The sequence below is a fragment of the Aotus nancymaae genome, unplaced genomic scaffold (assembly GCF_030222135.1).
Source record: "Aotus nancymaae isolate 86718 unplaced genomic scaffold, 86718_ANA_hifiasm-v0.15.2.pri h1tg000016l, whole genome shotgun sequence".
NCBI classification, from domain to species: domain Eukaryota; kingdom Metazoa; phylum Chordata; class Mammalia; order Primates; family Aotidae; genus Aotus; species Aotus nancymaae.
In genome coordinates this window covers 60,854,262-60,869,320 of record NW_026988428.1, presented here as the reverse complement: position 1 = coordinate 60,869,320, position 15,059 = coordinate 60,854,262, and the positions used below count along the sequence as shown (strand labels likewise).

At 37.8% G+C, this 15,059-nt stretch overlaps 1 protein-coding gene across 2 annotated transcripts in view; it reads left to right on the top strand.

Annotated features, from left to right (window-relative positions):
* TMTC1 (transmembrane O-mannosyltransferase targeting cadherins 1) overlaps positions 1 to 15,059 on the top strand; it is a 267,680-nt gene that overhangs the window by 212,744 nt on the left and 39,877 nt on the right. For both annotated transcript variants that reach the window (XM_064377400.1, XM_012474263.3), the window contains exon 12: positions 3,981 to 4,124. In XM_064377400.1, the coding sequence (XP_064233470.1) occupies positions 3,981 to 4,124 (144 nt within the window). The remainder of the gene's footprint in view (positions 1 to 3,980; positions 4,125 to 15,059) is intronic.

The following is a 15,059-nucleotide window of genomic DNA, read 5'->3' as shown; positions in this document are numbered from 1 at the left end:
TAAAATAAATACCACAGTAATTCTACTTAAGGAATTTTGAAGGGTAAATGAGACAATATCTGAGAAAGCACTTTAAACATGTAAAGTAATATTTACACATCCTGGGTCCTCTGGAACTCATTTTCTTTTGTCCTGCCTTCTGTGTTTTGGCTTAGACAAGTGTTCCTTCCCAGGGACTTTATCCTATTAACATGCTGATGCTCATTCTTTAGACATAAGATGAGAGGAATAATGTCCTTGACTGCCTGCTCTATTAATTCTACTTAAGGAAATGCTACTAGATAAAAATTAAGCACCCCTAAAATGCTTAAATGGATATTATGTTTATCCAGAAACTAAACTACCCAATGCTTGAACACTAATTTTTCTTCAGCTCATAGAACCACATCTCTATATGTAAGTGTTTGGTTTTGGTTTTTTATTTTTATCTTTTATTTTTTGGTAGAGACAGGGTTTTGCCATGTTGCCCAGACTGGTCTCAAACTCCTAAGTGCAAGCCATCAAGCCTTGACCTCCCAAAGTTGGGATTACAGGCATGAGCCAATACATTTCTTTTTTAATGAGGAAATAATAAGCTTCCTTGTACCCAAGAACAGTTGGACAATCTAACTTATTTTCTTCATAATAAATTTTTAAAATTAGATTCATCAAAATAATAATAAATAGCAAAATAATCCTCATAAACAATTCCAATGTTGAAGAATACTGTGAGAAGGAAAATCCAGTGAGTGTTCTTACAAGCAGGCCTGAAGAAACAGGCCTGAAAAATCAGCACTGTTCCAGTTCAGCACATCTTTTGTTGAGGTTTTCTGCATGGGGAAGGGAATAGCCACTATCAGGACATTTGTAAACATACCTGTAGAAGTCAAAGTCAAGATGGACCTAATTTATTCTGGCAATTGATAGAACAACATACTCATCTCTTAAATTATTCATCTTTCCAATAGAAAATTCCCTTCCTGGAGAGATCAGGATGGAATTAGACTCAAGCTCATTCAAACGCAAATTTAGTTAAAAGTAAACACACAAAATAAATTTTGTCCTTGCATAGGTCTGCAATTAATAGAAAAGTGTGTTTTAAGAAAATATTTACATCTGTATTTTTTAAAGATTTTTTTTGACCTGGTTATTAAGAATCCTTTTAATGAAATTCAGCTTGGTTTCATAAATAATGCAAAGCTTGCTTGTGATTAGGTGAGCCTCATCAGATACCCAGAGAGAGAAAGGATATGCTAGCAGACCCTTAGTATTGCCAGGAATAAGCAATAGCTACACATTTTCCAGGTGGAGGGCTTTGCTTGGTTATAGAATCAGTGAGTCCCTGTAAATATCAATAGTGCTCTTCCTTGAAGAGTTGAGGCTTTTTGCCAACACAGAGCCTCTTCCCTGACTATAGTTAGTACCTCCTCCTGAGCATCACATTTTTTCTGCAGCTGCAAGTTGGTTCTTAGAGCGCAAGGTATAGTACAGGCCTTTTCTCTTATAGTGCTTCTGTTTCTCTTTACTTCTCTTCGCTTTAGTTTTTAAGAGTTCAGGGTGGACTTGTATTCTATTTCTGATTTGAAGGAAACAAAAAAGAAAGAGAAAGCCATTTCTGAAGTCAGTGACCTTTGAAATACATGACTGTTCATTTAAATGGCAGTGGGGTCATGAGGGAATATAAAGTTCATGAAGTTGGGCTTAAAAACTTGCTGGAGATGACCTGCTGCATGCAGAGCAAACAGGCATCTTATATGGGTGAGCCCATGCCGGGAGGTCTTATTGAATTTATCCTGTCCTATTCTTTAGTGTTTTCACCTCAGAAGTTCATTTCAAGGGCTCAGAGACTTAAAGAAATAAGGAAAAGAGAAAGTTTTAAGAAGTTATCTCCTCTAAGAAAAAGGAAGACACGTGCCAGATTTCCTTTCTGTTCTGCTTGTTGTAAAGGAGACAAGGAGTATGTGAATTGTCCTCACCATGTGCACTGGACAGCCCTTTAATCTTTTGAGGGTTAAAGTGCTTTGCTTAACCTAAAAAGCAAACAAAAACCAAAGCTTCTTTAGAAGAATTTGAGTCATAGCTGTGATGTGCTCTGTAATCACTTCCAAAGTAATTCTTAGACACAAGCTTCACAGGACACTTTTCTGGGCATGGAGTGAAGGGACAGGTACAGAAACATATTTCGTCCTCATCATAGCCTCATATCTTCTAACAGCATCTCAGAGAGAGCACCAAGCGCTTGTCTCCCAGGAACTGGAGTTGGATGTAACGGGGCCAGTATCAGAGACCCGTACGTTGTCCGAGCTAATTAAATGCGATCAGAGAGAAGCAAACAACAGCGCATGTGCTGGCTCAGTGCGTTTTCTGCCAGACTTCCTCTAAACATCTCTCTCCTATCAGCCTCCAAAGCCTCTGTGAATAATTAGGGCTTTCAGGCTTTGGGAGGATGTAATATTCATTTGAATTGATTCTAGCCTTTGTCAGTCAAGAGGAACATTACAGAGTGCCTTCCTGGAAATATTAGTTCTGAGGGATGTTTATAGCTGTTCTGTAGCGAGTAGGGAAGGGTCAAATAAACTTAAGAGACTCTGGGTAGAGCAAAGATTGAAAAGCTGTGCAACTTGTCTTTCCTGTCCTTTTAATAGGAACCTCTTCTGTCCCAGAATTAAATTGATCTTTTAGAAGGTACGGAACAGGGGGCAAGCATGGCATTTGATTGTCAAGGGGCTTGACAAGTACAGATCCTGTTTTTATTACTTGGGCGTTATCTTGGCATTTCTACATTAAAAGCCAGCTCCACTGGCTTATTCACAGTACTCTGGGTGACAGAGATGGAACAAATCCACCAGACTGCGAACTATGTCCCCTCTGAATGTATCAGAAACGATTAAATTATGGAGCTGTGTGGATTTGGCTTCTTTATAGTTTTGAGTTTAGGAAATAAACTGGTTCCCTTCCTACCTTAATCAGCATAAATTTGATATACTGATGTATACCTCAGCCTCCTTTACATTTGCTTTTGAACATGGGGAATGCCATTTTTGACTTCATTGTGCCTTTGTTTTTTTTATCTTTAAGTGTTCTATGTTCTTAGTATTTTCTGTCTGAGACTGTACCACTACAGGTAGAACCAAATTGCAGTAGGAGGGGGAAAATGAGATAAAATAGAAAAAAGTGAAGGGGAGGCATTTTGGAGGTAAAGTTTATTTTAATAGGATGATGTTATATATCATGGTTTCTCAGTCATGGCAGTCTTACTAGTGCTCCAATCCAAAGATGTTTATGGACTGGGTATGATGGCTCACGCCTGTAATCACAGCACTTTGGGAGGCCAAGGCAGGCGGATCACCTGAGGTCAGGAGTTAAAGACCAACCTGGCCAACATGGCGAAACCCTATCTCTACTAAAAATGCAAAAATTAACCAGACATGGTGGTGATGCCTGTTGGGAGGCTGAAGCAGGAGAATCACTTGAACCTGGGAGGCAGAGGTTGCAGTGAGCCGAGATTGCGCCATTGCACTCCAGCCTGGGCAACAAGAGCAAAACTCTGTCTCAAAAAAAAGAGATGTTTATGAAGATTCCACCCCAAAGGCTCACTCAGCATCTGGTGTAAATAGTGGACCCTGCACAGGGAGCTGGTCAGAAGCCCCACCAGGCGAGAAACTGAGGCTAGAAACTCAGTACCTGACGCAAGGAGGATTTTCTATCACAAGAAGTGGAAAGTAATCTTATTATATGTCTTTAACCCTGGTAGATCCACATACTATTTATTCTTGTACCAATTAAGAGTCATTTAATTATGAATATGTGCATCCCTGCCCTAATTATATACTTTTCAGTTGCAAAAGTCAACCAGTAAGATTGGACACAAACCATTCAAGTACAAGAATAATTCAGTGTTTCATTTTGGCTATGCCATACCTGAAGGAAAAAGAACAAATAAATTGTGCCCAGTTTAGAAGTTTTTGAACTATCACAGCTTAATATTTTTGACTTTTCAGGTTGTATCCACGCCATGCAAGTGCCCTGAACAACCTTGGAACACTGACGAGAGACACAGCAGAGGCAAAGATGTACTATCAGAGGGCTCTCCAGCTCCATCCACAGCATAACCGGGCTCTTTTCAATCTGGGGAATCTCCTTAAGTAAGTGGAACATTTACCATTCATCAGGAGGCCTTGAGATTCCAAGAAACCCTTTCTTTCTCAACACTCATTTGATTGTGCTGCTCTTCCCTCTTTCTAAAGCTGTATAATTAGAGTTTTCAGACTTTGGGAGTGTGTAACATGCATCTCAATTTCTATTTTTTTTTTTTTTTTTTTTTGAGACGAAGTTTTGCTCTTGTTCCCCAGGCTGGAGTGCCATGGTGCGATCTCGGCTCACCGCAACCTCCGCCTCCTGGGTTCAGGCAATTCTCCTCCCTCAGCCTCCTGAGTAGCTGGGATTACAGGCACGCGCCACCATGCCCAGCTAATTTTGTATTTTTAGTAGAGACGGGGTTTCACCATGTTGACCAGGATGGTCTCAATCTCTTGACCTCGTGATCCACCCGCCTCGGCCTCCCAAAGTGCTGGGATTACAGGCGTGAGCCACTGCGCCCGGCCCAATTTCTATTTTTTATCAATCAAAAGATATATATATCCCAGAGTGTCTTTCTGGAAATACAAGTTTTGGAAGATTTTTATAGATTGCCTCTAAAAAGGTAAGAACAGAAAAGTATTACATGGTCAGATAAACTGAGAACGTGCAGAGTTAAGCAGATCCTTTATTTATTGCAAGAAGTTTTAATATGCCAGTATTCTTTGTGAATCTTCGAGAAGGGACTGTGTAGAATAGTCATTTTTGTCTTTTCTCTTTGTGTGTGTGTGTGGAGGAAAGGCATTTCCCAAGACAAATATTCCATAATATACTTTAGGAAAAGCAGCATTCTCTGAAGGTATAGACAAATGGTTTAACCACACTTCTACCCAGTTTGTGTTATAAGTGGGAAATAAAGTGAGGCTTGCTGGAATTAGTAGTGCGAATTACTAGTGATAACTTTGGTGCTTAGAAATAATTCTCAGATGAAACCTCTAGTGTTTGCTTTTTACTTGCTGCCCTGATAAAGGTTGATAGTGTGTTTAAAGTTACTGAAGACTACAGTAAAGCGTGCTTTTGCATCTTGTGTGTTTATTAGTATAGTCTAGGAATGTTGGTGATGATCCTGACGATAGTAATAACAGTGGCAATAGTTATGGAATTTAGCTTCTAAACTAAAAAAAAACAGGTTAACAAACATCAGAAATGGAAATTTAAGAGGTAAAAATGACCAGAAGTGGAGAGTAATATTATGTGTATCTGTGCTCATCAGATGCTGATGACACGCTTGCCAAGTTGGTTTCCATCTCCCAGCTTCTGGAGGGCACATACGGCCACCTCTCCAATACCGTCAAGGCTAATGGTTCACTTGGTTCTTTCTTCCTCTCCCTAACAGGATTGTCTCCATTGCTGAGTAACTCAGTATGATGCATCTTCATTGCCTTCCTTTTACTCCTTGACTTTTACAGATTCCCATAGACACTGAATCTTTTTACTAAATGTACATGTTGATGCACATTTTTATTTTAATCTCATTTGAACAGAAGCATTGGAGTGAGTTTATCACAGAACAGTCTAATATAATATAAACTGACAAGTGCCGTCCTAGGTCTGAAGTTGTATGTGTAAGAAAGCCTTTACCCACGTGCAGGAACACAAAATCAAGGAAACACTACACAAAATAAATGAATGCCAAGAAAGTACAATTAAATAAAGTGAAAGAAATAAAGTAGAAGTCAAGAGCTAAATAAAATTAATTTTTCAAATTTGATAACATTGTTAAAACTTGATAAATCTGAAAATGATGAAAAACAACTGATAATGGGCTGGGCACAATGACTCAAACCTGTAATCCCAGCATTTGGGAGGCCAAGGCAGGAGGATTGCTTGAGGCCAGGGGTTCAAGGGCAGTTTGGCAAACATGATGAAACCCCATCTCTACTAACAATACAAAATTTAGCTGGGTGTGATGGCATGAGCCTGTAATCCTAGCTACTTGGGAGGCTGAGGCACAAGAATTGATTGGGCGACAGAGCAAGACTCTGCCTCAAAGCGAAACAAAACTTTCAACTACTGATAACATGGAAAAATAAAAATAAAATAAAATAAGGGGCATTGCATAATGGTAAAGGGATCAATGCAACAAGAAGAGCTAACTATCCTAATTAAATATATAAGTATCCTAAATATATATAGTATATTTACCCAATACAGCAGTCAGATTCATAAAGCAATTTCTTGGAGACCTACAAAGAGACTTAGACTCCCACACAATTATAGTGGGAGACTTTAACACCCCATTGTCAATATTAGATCAATGAGACAGAAAATTAACAAGGATATTTAGGACTTGACCTCAGATCTGGACCAAGTGGACCTAATAGACATCTACAGAACTCTCCACCCCAAATCAGCAGAATATACAACAGAATATACATTTTTTCCTCATCACCAGATAGCACTTATTCTAAAATTGTCCACATAAAATTGGAAGTAAAACACTCCTCAGCAGATGCAAAAGAATGGAAATATAACAGTCTCTCAGACCACAGTGTAATCAAATTAGAACTCAGGATTAAGAAACTCACTCAAAACCACACAACTACATGGAAACTGAACAACCTGCTTTTGAATGACTACTGGGTAAATAATGAAATTCAGGCAGAAATAAATAAGTTTTTTGAAACCAATGAGAACAAAGACACAATGTACCAGAATATCTGGGACACAGCTAAAGCAGTGTTAAGAGGGAAATTTGTAGCACTGAACACCCACAGGAGAAAGCAGGAAAGATCTAAATTCCACACCCTAACATCACAATTAAAAGAACTAAAGAAGCAACAACAAGCAAATCCAGAAGCTAGCAAAAGATGAGAAATAACTAAGATCAGAGCAGAACTGAAGGAGATAGAGACATTAGAAACCCTTCAAAAAAATCAATGAATACAGGAGCTGGTTTTTTTAAAAGATTAGCAAAATAGATAGACTGCTAGCCAGACTAATAAAGAAGAAAAGAGAGAAGAATCAAATAGACACAATAAAAAATGGTAAAGGGGATATCACCACTGATACCACAGAAATACAAACTGCCATCGAGAATATTATACACCTCTACGCAAATAAACTAAAAAATCTAGAAGAAATGGATACATTCCTGGACACATACACCCTCCCAAGACTAAACCAGGAAGAAGCCGAATCCCTGAATAGACCAATAACAAATTTAGAAATTGAGGAAGTAATGAATAGCCTACCAACCAAAAAAAGCCCAGGATTAGACGGATTCACTCTCAAATTCTACCAGAGGTAAAAAGAGGATCTGGTACCATCCCTTCTAAAATTATTCCAAGCAATAGAAAAAGAGGGACTCCTCCCTAACTCTTTTTATGAGGCCAGCATCATCCTGATACCAAAACCTGGCAGAGACACAACAAGAAAAAAAAATTTCAGGCCAATATCCTGGATGAACATCGAGGTTGGTGGGTGTGTAAATTAATTCAACCATTGTGGAAGACAGTGTGGCGATTCCTCAAGGGTCTAGAACCAGAAATACCATTAGACCCAGCAATCCCATTATTGGGTATATACCCAAAGGATTATAAATCATTCTACTATAAAGACACATGCACATGTGGGTTTATTGCAGCACTATTCACAGTAGCAAAGGTTTGGAACTAACCCAAATACCCATCAATGATAGACTGGATAAAGAAAATGTGGCACATACACACCATGGAATACTATGCAACCATGAAAAAGAAATGAGTTCATGTCCTTTGCAGGGACATGGATGAAGCTGGAAACCATCATTCTCAGCAAACTAACACAGAAACAGAAAACCAAACAGCACATGTTCTCACTCATAAGTGGGAGTTGAACAATAAGAACATATGGGCACATGGAGGGGAACATCACACACTGGGGCCTATCAGGGGGGTGGGGAGTGAGGGGAGGGATAGTTTTAGGAGAAATACCTAATGTAGATGACAGATTGATGGGTACAGCAAATCACCATGGCACATATATACCTGTGTAACAAACATGCACATTCTGCACCTGTATCCCAGAAATTAAGTATAACGAAAAGAAAGAAAAGAAAAAGAAAGAATGAGAGAGAAAGAGAGAGAGAGAAAGAACAAAAACAAAAGGAATTATCTGGGCATGGTGACCTGCACCTGTAGTCCCAGCTTCTTGGGAGGCTGAGGCACAAGAATATCTTGAGCCTGAGAGGCAGAAGTTATAGTGACCTGAGATCTTGCCACTGTACTCCAGCCTGGGTGACAGAATGAGACTCTGTCTCAAAAAAAAAAAAAAAAAGAATGATGGAACTGAATCCTAAACCATTTATAGATTGTGAAGCAGTAAAATACAAAATAAATTAATTGATGTGAAATTTTTCATGAATAAATTTTAGAGCTGATAAATTGGCAACATTTGGATCATAGTACACTGAGACATAGTTCTTCCATTGTATTCCTTTCTGTATGACTAATACATTGGTCCTATATAGGATAAGAGGAGCACCTGAAAGAATTAGGAGAATATAGACTAGAAAATAAAACACATTCAGTGTGCTTCTTTATACATATATTTTATTATATGTCTATATGTACGTATATATATATGTATGTATGTACGTATATATATATGTATATTTGTACGTATATGTATATACGTACATATATATACGTATATACACACACACATATATATACACGTGTGTGTGTGTGTGTGTGTGTGTGTATATATATATATATTCGAGACGGGGTCTAGCTCATTTACCCAGTCTGGAGGTCAGTGGTGTGATTATGGCTACTGCAACCTCTGCCTCCCGGGCTCAAGTAGCTGCGACTATAGGCATGCTCCACCATGCCTGGCTAATTTTTTTGTATTTTTTTTTTTTTTTTTTAGAGATGGGGTTTTGCCATGTCACCCAGGCTAACCTTGAACTCCTGGGCTAAAGCAATCCATCTACCTCAGCCAAAGTATTGGGATTATAGGTGTGAGCCATGGTGTCTGGCCTGCTTCTTTGTATATTTGTAGCACAATACAGGTTTTAATTATTGTTAAGTCCACAATTTGTAATTTTCTTTGACCCACCTTAATATATTGCTCTGCCTTTTCTTACTTTTAGTCTTGGTAAAAGTAAGAATATTCAACAGTCTTTTTCCATGCGCAAATCTACTAACACTGATATTAAAACTGTGTATTTAAAAAAAGAAAAGAAAACCAACTAATAATGAAGAGAAGTACACAACTTGGAAAAAAAATAATTTAGTATCAAGAGGCTCTTTTTAAAAATAACAAATCAAATAGTGGGACACAAATTAGTCCTATTTGTTGTAGATAGCTAGATACAGGTGAATATGATGCTGTTATTTCACTCTGCTATTTTTATGAGCACATATTTCTTTATGTGAAGTTCTAAGAACTTGTGTTTTCATAAGTCCTTCTTGTATCTGTATATGTTCTCATTAAGAGCCCAGATAACATACTGTCTATGTAAAATCCTGTAAATGTCTTTTGGGGTACCTAGATTATATAGCTCTAGTTTCAAAATTCATGCAAATGAGTATTTTATCCATAGAAGCCAAATATAAAGTCTTGGCTACAAAATGACATTTCTTGTTAGGAATGCTATTCTACAGTTACGATCATAATATGGTGCTGAATTTGGCTCTATTTGAAAATGATGGCAGATATTCTTATAAGTTTTATTTTGCTAAGACCTGAGCAAAAGATGGATGTTCTAACTTTCCTTTTTCAATTCAGATCATTTCACTGCTAACAGTTTAAATTAGTACACGTGAGTTAAAAATGCATTTTGGAATTTGGCAATGGCTACTTTTCACAGTAAAAGGAGTTATTGGGTAACCAACATATAATTTTTCCCCCTCTTTTTTAGTAAAAATCAATTATTGATGATGATCTAAATCAACAACAATGCTTTACATTTGTATAAGACTTTGCTGTTTTCTGAATGCCCTTTTTTTTTTTTTTTAAATGACGCCCTTCCAATGAGTCTTTACAGTGAATAGGAAAGAAGAGAAAACAAGGTCCTAGGAAGTTAACAGAGGTCCAAACAAGTTACCCTTGTTTACCTCCTCTTGCCTGGTACTCTATAGAGCAAAGTGGCTGTGTCTGGGTGTAGGTCAGGCTTAGAATCCAGTAGATTAAAATAATGATAAGAGCTAACACTGAAATGCTGTCAGGTTTACAGATAAGGTTCTTCTAATATTCATTATTTAATCTTTAAAACAATCTGTTAGGAGATATATTGCCTTCCTCATTCCCATTTTACGGGAAAGGAAACCAAGGTTCAGAGCTTTTGTGTGACCTTGGCTCAGGCTATGGCAGAGCCAGGATTGAATCCCTGCCCTTGAACTCCTTTTCCTGTTCCCTTTCCATTACCCATGCTGCCCAAATAGCTTTCCAATCCAAACATTACGTAACATTAAACTATTTAATGGCATGCAGTTGCCTTTTGGGAGAAAGGACCACCCTGCAACTCTCTTAAAGAAACAGCAAATTTGATTTACATAACCCTGAGGTTATGTTGCTAAGTAACAGAGAGAGGAGACCCAGAAAACAGCACTTAGATAACTGAGCTTTATTTCTGCATACCTTCATACATTTCTGAGCCATAGCAATGGGCCAAAAGCAAGGAGAGGATAAAAGCACTTTAAATTTGGTTTGACTTAATCTGTTTTACTATTTATTCACTTTAAGATGTACACAATATTGATCTCTCTGTTGAGTTAACTTTTGAGTTATTGAGTTAACTTTTAAAAATTGTACCCTTCTATATAATCTGCAACTTAATGCTCCTTCTGAGAATCCAAGTTATCTCTTTAGGTGTGAAGCGTTTATATTTGATAATCCCTGAGAGGAAGCACTATCATTATTCCTATTTGATGAATAAGGAAACTAAGATTTGGAGAAAATAAGTAACATGCCAAAGTCCCACAGTGAGGCAATAGAAGACACAGAATGGAACCAAGATCTGCCCTGTCCCTTCTGCCTGTAACCACCACACTCTACTGCCTCCTTGTGGCCCACCTGAAGACTGGGCTACATTCTCCAGCACCACTGCCCAGTAGACTTGAGAGCCATACTTGAAATTTACATTTTTTTTAGGTAGCCATATTTTAAAACATTTTAAAAAGTGAAATTATTTTTAATAATAGACTTCATTTAACCCTAATATATTCAAATTATTATTTTAGCATGTAATGAATATTACAACAATTTTTAAAATTTAACATAAAAATTGAAAATATTACTGAGATGGTATGCATTCCTTTTTTTTTTAATGAAATCTTTGGAATGCAATGTGTGCTTTACACTTACAGCATGTCTTAGACCAGCCATATTTCAAGTGTTCAATAGCCATATGTAATTTGTGGCTACTATATTGGACAGCACAGATGTTTATTAATAACCTTGACTTTGAAAGAAATATGAGTCTTTGTCCAGACCAGAAGCTCTAAATAAGATGTGACTGTCAGAGCATCCAGACAATCTTACAGCAACTCATTTGAATTCTTGGAATTATGACAGATGGCTTTATACCCATTCATAGCAGTAGACTTCACTGAGTGTTATCCAAACATATCTGGCCCCTTTTATGACCATTTCACTGGACTTTGCAGCTAATGTGTTATGATGCTGTGCAGCACATTTACAGTGTGAGAGGTTGATAAGAAGCAGCTTTCCATGCCAGCATTCTTAATTTATATTAATTCTTGTTGGCTTTTCTTAGAATTTAAAATGTCAAAAAAAAGGAAGAAGAAAGAAAATAGGCAAGATTAGCATGAACTTTTTATGGATGAACAGAACAAAAGTCCCTGGTGGCTTGAGAGAATATAATAGAATATTTAAATGCAGAATAGGGGAAAAATATTTCTGTGAATGCTTAGTTAAAATAGCTGCTGGAGTTTATTACTGAAATGGAATATAAAAAGAACTTCTTGGAGAACCAGGTCATACCTACCTTATTGCCACAACTACCTTTTATTCACATAATAGAATATAAGTATTATGTAGGTATTACAATAAATCTTATAATCAAAACTCAGAGGAAAATGTAATGGAATGTCCAATAACTGAACTATATAGAAGATGAATTTGATAACAGCCTACATTTGTTTTACTTTATTCTGATCCTTTAGAAAATGGGATATCTAAAAAATATTAGGAGACAGAAGGGTAACCATTATCTTTAAATGCTAGGGATATATTTCCTCAAAGCTTTGGAACTAGCCACACAACCATTTATTTCATAAAAAGGAAGTTGATACAGTCAAGATGGTAGTCGTTCTCTATTTTTTAACTGAAGCCTCAGAGAGTAGAGAATGCCAGCCATATGGATAAAAACAACTTTTCAACACCCTTACTACCATACATTAGTATGCCAGCTTTGGATGGGTATTCTCTGCATTCTCCTTTTAGCATGAAATTCTGCTCCCCACCCTCCACCCCTGTGGTGGTGACCTCTTCCCTCCACCTTCACTTATCTCTAGTCCCAATCCCATTACACTTGCTCCCCTTCGTCTTTGTCCAAATCATGTGTGTCTCTCTCCAGCTCTTTCTCCCTACACTTTTAAAGCCCAACACCATCCTCATCACTGCACAATTTCTTGTACCTTCTTCCATCATCCTCAGGGACTTGAGCACCAGGAGAGTGACTCTCCATTGCTCACCAACCTATGCTGCCCTCTTCAGCAAACAGATCCATCATGCAGTTCCTGTGCTTCTGTCCCTCCAGAGCCCCCCATTTATGCTCTGCCTTGGCATTTAACAACATGGCCATGCCACTGACTTTTTAATTATGTAGACTTTGTCATTCTCTGGCACTTGAACTCTGGAATGTTCCTCTTTGAGCTTAACCTCTTACCTCTGTCCTCCCTTCCCTTTTCTCCACTCTTTCACTCTTGCTGACACTTTAAAGGGATCATGATTATGACCTCCCACTCCTCGCTCCTTTCTCTGCTTAGTTGGCTTCTGTAAGGCTTGAGCCTCCCCATGCCTTCCATGAGAGGTGCTCTTCTCCTCCTGCTCCCTCTTTCCTGCCAGCCCTGCACTTGACCACTATTAGAACCTTTCTTCTCTCTGATTTTTGTGTTCATAATTTGTAATCCTTTCTCTATTTATCTGATGTATTTCAGTAATGCACATGATGTCAACTTAGACTCTCATGCTTTTACCGTCATTTACCTGCCTGACCAGGCCAACCCAAGTTACTTCACTACCTGTATTTCGCTTTCCCTAGACTGGTATTTCTCAACTTTTTTTTTCATGATCATACTTACCTCTTTTAAGGAGCATTTTAGGATATTTTTCTTATCTTTTTCATCAATTAAATACTCAAGAACAAGAATTGTTACATAGCAGTGAGCTTGGAAAGACTACAAACCATTGTAATGTCTATTCAATTCACCACCATCCCCACCCCAAGAAGCAGTTTTCACTCCCGTAGAGAATGTAGGCTGTAGACTGTCATCCAGTCTATCAAATGATAGAGGAAAAAGCAATACAAATCTGAGTTGAATGGGATCCTTATATGGAAAACAAAATTAGGATTAGGGATAAGAGCTGTTGAAGATTCATTCCTTATGTCTTTTATAGTAGACGGTAAGATATATTTCTCCTGTTTCTCTAATGCATGCATCCTCTGTTCCCCTCCTCAGTGCCCTGTACACACACCCAGAAGACAACCTCATCCCTTACTTTTACTTAGAATATTCAGATCATTCACAGCTCCCTTTCTTTCTACCTCAAAATTTCTGGCATGTTCACAGATTCCTCCTTATTTTGCTCTCCCATAGAAGAAAGACTTATTAATATCTTGCCTTTTTCATGAGGCTAGTGTTTACACCTATGTTTATGTATTTTTTTTAATTGAGGCATAACTAACGTGTATTAAAATGCACAAATCTTAAGTGTTCAGTGCAATAAGTTTTGACAATTTTATATGCTCTTATATTTATTCCCAAAATAACGGAGGCAATTTCTATCACCCCAGAAACACCTCTCATACCTCTATCCAGTAAATTTCCCCATCCGCTGAGACAAATACTATTCTGATTTTTTTAAATGATAAATTAGTTTGGCCTAGAACTTTATTTTAAAGTGATAATTTGGTATGTAGTTTTGGCATCTGGATACTTTCACCTAGCACAATTTTTTAGTCTTATCCATGTTGTTACATATTGCTTTTTATTGCTAAGTAGTATTCTATCATAGTAATCTAATATAATTTGTTTATCCATCTACTGTGGGTGGATACTTGGTTTGTTTACAGGTCTGGGTTATTACAAATAAAGGTGTTGTGAATATTCATTTCCCAATCTTTGTATGTTCATTTTTTGGTAAATATGTAGGTATACAATTGTGGGTGTTTCTTTAATGTTTTCAGAAATTAGTATTAGTCTGTTCTCATATTGCTAATAAAGACATACCTGAGACTGGGTAATTTATGAAGAAAAGGAGGTTTAATGGATTCACAGTTTCACATGGCTGAGGAGGCCCCACAGTCATGGAAGGTGAAGCAGGAGCAAAGGCACATCTTACATGGCAGCAGGCAAGAGAGGGCATGCAGGGGAACTGCCCTTTCATAAAAGCATCAGATCCCATGAGACTTATTCACTATCATGGCAACAACATGGGAAAAAAAACTGCCCCCATGATTCTGTTACCTCCCACTGGGTCCCTCCCACAACATGTGGGGATTATGGGAGCTACAATTCAAGATGAGATTTGGGTGGGGACACTGCCAAACCGCATCAATTGACAAACAGTTTTCCAAACTAATGGTGCCGTTTTTCACTCTGTCAACAATGGGGAAAGATTCATTTGCTCTACCTTGTGAACATTTGGTGCTGTGTTTTAGCCATTAGTGGTCATGAGTGTAAAATCCACGTTTCTGATTCTATTTCTCCCCTCATCTATTGTCATAGGCTCTCTCTTACGTCTTCAAATTCTCCCCAGTCCACAACTTCAGC